Source organism: Austrofundulus limnaeus, unplaced genomic scaffold (assembly GCF_001266775.1).
Source record: "Austrofundulus limnaeus strain Quisiro unplaced genomic scaffold, Austrofundulus_limnaeus-1.0 Scaffold8, whole genome shotgun sequence".
Lineage (NCBI taxonomy): Eukaryota > Metazoa > Chordata > Actinopteri > Cyprinodontiformes > Rivulidae > Austrofundulus > Austrofundulus limnaeus.
In genome coordinates, this window is record NW_013952410.1 from 5267781 (window position 1) to 5274320 (window position 6540).

Sequence of the window (6540 nt, forward strand, 5' to 3'; positions counted from 1 at the left end):
AATAACATTGAAGAATAGAATAGAAAATTACAATAGAATAGAATAGAAAAATAAAATCAAACTAAATAAAATAAAACAAAATAGAACCAACCGCAGAACATTTTTAATGAATAACTTTTTCATTTATTTATTTATTTTTTTAGGGGTAAAAAGTGGATGGTTGTTGCCTCCAGCCCTGCCTCCCAGACCGTCCACCTCCCAGGTGCGTCTTTCACTTCTAATCTGCTCCGATGCCATTTCCCTGAACTCCAACTGAAATAAAGAACAAAAACTCTCACTTATCAGAACTTATTTTTTTTGGTTTGTCAGGTTCCTCATTTTCTCAACGTTTCAGACAAAGTTTCCCAGAACAAGGTGCAGCAGCCCAACTTTGCTGACTTCAGTCACTTCAGAGAAGAGGTGAGACTCAAACCTGATTCTCTGCCTTCATTAGTCTCATTTTACTCATCACGTATGGGAAACAGAACCGGCTTCTGTAAAAAGATAAATAAAGAAGTAAAAATCAGCTGACAGATTCCTGTTCACAGCATGTCAGCATTTCCATCTCAGATGTGTCATTTCAAGGCTCAGACTCTCTCAACGGTTATGGAAGCAACATAAATGAAAGTGTGTGGGGGCTGAAAGCAAATAAAAATATCAAGAGTGAATTTATGGTTGAAGTGAGAAGTAGTTCATCTGTAGAGTTTTCACTGTTTGGTTCAATTTCTTGGATATTTTTTAACAAATATATCAAATTTGTTTTAATTTTAAAGATTAAAACACAAAGTTCTTCCAAAAAAACTTTTTTTACTTATGTGTATAAAAATCCTTATAAAGTGCAGCTCGAAGGTTCTCTTTAAGTTTTGTTTTTGTCTCTAATAAATTAGTCTAATAAATTGACCTCAGTCTTATAAGATGAATATATGTTGCTTTATCTTGTCACTAAAACATTTTGTTCATCATTTACCATTTTATATTTGTTGAACCATTCACTTCCTGCTTCTGTTCACATGGTTTTTACAGTGCTGTACCTAAAAGGTTAGACTATTTCCTCTTCTGCAGAAGCTAATTTAGTAAAACAAACACTGCATTAGGAAGTATTTTCTCTTATTGAAAGACTGTCAAACAGACCACACAGCATCAACCAGCAGGACATGTGCTGCTTGTGATCACCTAATGAAACCTTGTCACTTTGGTGAGTTTTTATTTGTTGAGCTTTTTTATTTAGTCTTGTCTTGTGTCTGTTTTCATAGGGAAAGAGGTTTGAGGCTGTTTTTGTGGCATCAAAGCTCCTGGCTTTTATTTGACAAATCAGACGAAGCTTTTTTTTTTAAAGAGACACCTGCGTTATTTTATTTGTTTTATATACAGTTGTTTTCATACTCATTTGGGGCTTTTAATGATTTATTCGAACTATTCTATTTCCAGGATAGAGTTGTTATACAACTGACAACTTTACTGTTTTTTAAAAAACAAAACCTTCCTATAATAAACACGTACTGTCTAACATATCTAATATTTGTTTAAATGTCCCAGAGCAAGTTGAACTTTATTCAGTCACTTCATGTTTCCATCAATAAGCTTCTAGCAGAACTCTGGCTGATATTTGATCATTCTTCTTGGCAGGATTTGTAGGGTTCATTTAATTTGTTTGGTTAAAATATAGTCCACAAATATTTCTTAACCATCAACCTTGTTTTAAGGTCAAAGCTTTGGAAAGCATGTTGCAAAATCTTTATGTTCTCCTGCTTTAGACAATCAGAAACCAGTTCTGATGTGTGTTTGGACTCACTGTCCTGTTAGAACATGGAGGAATATGTCCATTACTAACTGTGTGTGCTTGCACTATGCACACACAGTTACTAACTATCAAGCGCTACCATGCTTGATAGTTAGTAAACTGTTCTGAGGTTTGGAAGCCTCATAACAGACATGGACACTGGTAGACTGGGACACCAATGGACTGGGACACTCATGGACTTAGACACTGGTGGACTGGGATACTAATGAACTTGGACACTGGTAGACTGGGACACTAACGGACTTGGACACTGGTGGACTGGGACACTAACTGCTCCTTTAATGACTCCACCACCCACAAACTAACCTCTCTCATAAATTATGTCACTAAAGTTAACCAGTGGCTGTCTGACAACTTGCTGCTCTTAAACCTTAGCAAGACAGAGACCTTGATCCTGGCCCCTAAAAATATAATCCCTAAGATAAAAGAACATCTCGGCTCTTTGAGTTCAACTGTCCAGCAGAATGTGTGCAACCTGGGAGTAAATCTTGACTCGGATCGATCTCTAGATAAACACATAAAGAATCTGGTTTCCGCTTGCTACTTTCAGCTCCATAATATCTCTAAACTTCAGCCCCTACTGTCCTCTTCAGACTTGGAAATGGTAATTCACGCCTTCATTTCTAACCGCACAGACCAGGGGTATCCAAACTTTTTTTTAGTGAGGGCCAATTACAGAAAAATAAAGGACCGGGGCACACACTAAAAGTGACATATTGGTACATCAATAATGTGTGTATTTCAAACTCACCTATGTGAAGAACATTGCACTCAGTGGGAACAGTGATGCTGTCCTTTGGATTGAAGGATGGCTGACCTGTTGGGAGAAAGAAAAAGAAAGAAAACAAATCCTTTAGCTCGGATTATGTTGACAGTTTTTACAACCGTGTTCATCACATCACCCAGCTGGACAGTCTTTGCATACAGTGCTTCTTGGTGGATTATACAATGCATCCTAACAGCCTCACCTCCGCTCTCTTTTACCTTGGCGCACACCAACGATGCCATTCCTTTGTGCTCGCCCGTCATGGCAGGAGCTCCATCCGTTGTTACGCCACAGAGCTTGTCCCATTTAAGCCCCATCTTTTCAACTGCCTCTGACACAGCTTCAATATATCTTTTCCTGTCGTTGTGCCTTTTAGGCTCATCATACAAGCAGCTCCTCCGTAAAGCAAAAATTATCATCTACTCCCTGCAAAAAAATTAACAGTTGCTCGGTGTCTTTGGCATCCGTGCTCTCATCGCATGCTATCGAGTAAAAGKCAAAACCACAAGCTTTGTCTCCCAGCTGAAGTTTCAAGTTACCCGACAATTCCTCAATTCTCCGCACCACCGTATTTCTGGATAAGCTCACATTGTTGAAATCAGGCACTTTTTCTGGGCACGTTATTTCTGTGACTTTGATGAGACACTGCTTTATGAAATCACCGTCTGAAAACGGTTTGCCGTGCTGGGCAATAAGTTTARCGACTTCATAACTTGCTGTTGTGGCATTTTCTTGTATTTTGTTAGCACAAAAAAACCTGCTGTTGAGCTTGCAGGCTATCTGCCATTTGCTTGACTTTCTGTGTTYGTTCGGCACCAGTGTACGAGATGTAGCTCTGATGTTTGGTCTCATAATGCCGACRGACATCATATTCTTTCATCACAGCTACATCGTCATTGCAAATCAAACATACAGTACACACTTTCCGTTGATTTCTTTGAAAAAATACTCATTTTCCCACCATGTTTGAAATCTCCTACACTCACTTTGACACTGGTGACTTTGACAGTGGTGAACTGGGACACCGGTAGACTGGGACACCAGTGGACTGGGACACTAATGGACTTGGACACTGGTGAACTGGGACACTGGTGGACTGGGACACTGGTGAACTGGGACACCGGTAGACTGGGACACTAATGAAATGGGACACTAATGGACTGGGACACTGGTAGACTGGGACAATAATGGACTGGGACACTGGTGAACTGGAACACTGGTAGACTGGTACACTGGTAGACTGGGACACCAGTGGACTGGGACCCTAATGGACTGGGACATTAATAGACTTTGATGCTGGTAGACTGATACACTGGTGGGCACGGACATTGGTAGACATGGAGACCATTTCAGTCGTTGTGTCCTTGGGCAAGACACTTCACTCACCTTGCCTACTGATGGTGGYCAGAGGGTCCTGTGGTGCCTGTGCATGGTAGCCCAACCTCTGTTAGTGTGCCCCAGGGCAGCTGTGGCTACARTGTAKTTTACCATCATCAGTGTATGAATGGATGAATGACTGAAGTGTAAAGCGCCTTGTGGTCTGAGTGGATTTGATAARGTGCTATKTAAGTTCAAGCCATTTGCCATTTTTTACCAAATCTATTAATAAACTGTGCTAAAAGTTCTTGAACATTCTGTTATTGATCATGATTGACTACAGCTCATCATTTCTTTTTGCCAGCACAAAAACATTTGACCAAAAGTCAAGCAAACTCAGTGAAATTTTAAATGGACTGAACTTRTATGGAGCTTWATCAAGCCCCATGGAGACCCCAAAGAGCTTTACACTACAAACATTCACACACTGATGATGGTGTGGACACCGGACCCTCTGACCACCATCAGTAGGCAAGGCGGGTGAAGTGTCTTGCCCAAGGACACAACGACTGAGGCGGCTGGAACGGGAGATCGAACCAGTGACCYACCGCTTCCAGAATGACTCCCCTAACCACTCCACCACACCTGCCCATTTTAATGAATGCATGTATTATTTTGAACCATTATTTACATTTTGAACCTGTGTTTATTTAGAGAAAATTAGACATTCAAACTTGTGCACCCAATTTATATAAAAAAAATAGTTAATGTTGTAAAACTATTGAGTCGAGGAAAAGAAAGATTTGTATAAATTATTAAAAGCCCTAAATGAACATGACGTTCATGCCCCTGAGGAGTGGATGAAACTTTTACAAGTTCATGCAGGGCAGTCAGAAAAGATCCTAACGTGTTCCATACATTTCTGAGTTTACAAGTCATAAATGTATGAAGTGAGGCAGATTTGCCCTCRGGTTATATGGTGAGCAGAACCTCATCTGTTTATATCCAGTCTCCTCTGGTTTCCATCGTCTTCCTGTGATGATGTAAACACTCTTTCATCTTATAGACAAAGTCTCCTCTCTTCTTTCTGAGTTTGCTTAATTTAATCCTGACTTTCTTTGGTTCCCGTAGAAAAATGTTTTACTGTAGCTCCATAGCTCTGATAGTGATCTCAATCACAAGCAGCTTTAGGAGATTAGCTCAGAGAAAGCTGAGCTCTGTGTATGTTTTTCACTTAGTAAGATCAACTGAAAGTGGAGCAGCTCAGATTCTCTAAAACACTCAGGGAACTTGGAGTCTCCTGAGAAAAAGCTTCAGTTTTTTGTTTACTTTTACATTTGTTCTTAACCAACCACCTTTTTTTGTTTRCCTTTCTGTTTGTACTTAATTTTATTTCATTTTTTTACTTTGCTTCTCTCTATAACTTATTTGTTCCACTTCACTTTATTTAACTTTCTATCACTAATTATTTTACTGATTCCTATTTATTTTATTCTTCATTCATTCACCATATATTCACGTTAGATACAGGTGACAGTGCAGTTAATCACCCATATTAGTGTTTAGTCATTATTCATCTCATCACAGTTTTCCTCCTACAGCATTAGAAGAACTCACAAAAGCTACATTAAAACGTGCACCTCGATTCAGAACAGTGTGTAACTGTAACTTTTCATTGCAATTCATCATATGGCATAAAAGAAATTAAAAAAGAAAAAAATCTCCACAAGCACAGTGACATTTTAACTACCGTAAGTTTGATGTTTTCATTAGGTTTTACTGTTCTCAGACCAGCTCTGTAGTTCTTCACAGTAAAAAACAAAAAGTTGAACCTGACTGAAATACGTAGTGTTTTGACATATTTTTCGTTTTTTACATAATCATGGTTAAGGTTTTTTTTTTTTCATATAATTTTTATTAGATTTAGGTTTGATAACATAAATACATACACTCAGAAAACACCTTCTAATGTAAAAAATTAAATAAGAAAACTCACAGAAGGTGGACAAACTGTAGTCTGAACTAAGGAGAAAATGATTATTATTGCTAAAGTTTATCCATCAAATTAATAACTAATTGCCGGATCTTATAAAATATTCTCTCTTGGTTAGGTAAGATAAACCTGATTTTCTCCAAGTGAAGCACAATTCCAAATTCTCTGAAACCAGAAGTTTACATACTATGTAAAAAGACACATATGCATTTATTCACTCTGTCTGACATGAAACCCGAATAAACTTTTCCTGTTTTAGGTCATTACCAACATTTTTTTCTATTTGCTAAATTCCAGAATAAAAAGAGATTTTTTTAAGGCAGTTTTTATTTCTGTACAGTCATCTAATCAATCATAGACATATTTGTCTTCTTCCACTCAGTGTCTCACAGCTTTAGGACTTGAGTACACACATCCAAACTCTCATTGACTTCCACTGTTTGAGCTCAGAGTTTTCTCTTACAAACTGGAAGTGAAGGCTTAAAACTACGGAGCCCACGAGGCAACATGGGGGATTTTTTTTTTCTTTTTGTGTTCCCACGCAAACGTATTGCGTTACCTCGCAAAAGTCGTTTAACATTGCTGTGCCTGCCAGTGTATTAACAAATCCACATGTTCACCATTAACGAGTTAGCCTACTGCTTTAATTCAGCTTCAGAATGAATATATCACACAGCCACGCAT

At 38.4% G+C, this 6540-nt stretch overlaps 1 protein-coding gene across 2 annotated transcripts in view; it reads left to right on the forward strand.

The window, feature by feature from the left end:
• reps2 (RALBP1 associated Eps domain containing 2) overlaps window positions 1-6540 on the forward strand; it is a 65839-nt gene that overhangs the window by 42809 nt on the left and 16490 nt on the right. For both annotated transcript variants that reach the window (XM_014000958.1, XM_014000963.1), the window contains exons 14-15: window positions 144-202; window positions 310-399. In XM_014000958.1, coding sequence (XP_013856412.1) covers window positions 144-202; window positions 310-399 — 149 coding nt within the window. The remainder of the gene's footprint in view (window positions 1-143; window positions 203-309; window positions 400-6540) is intronic.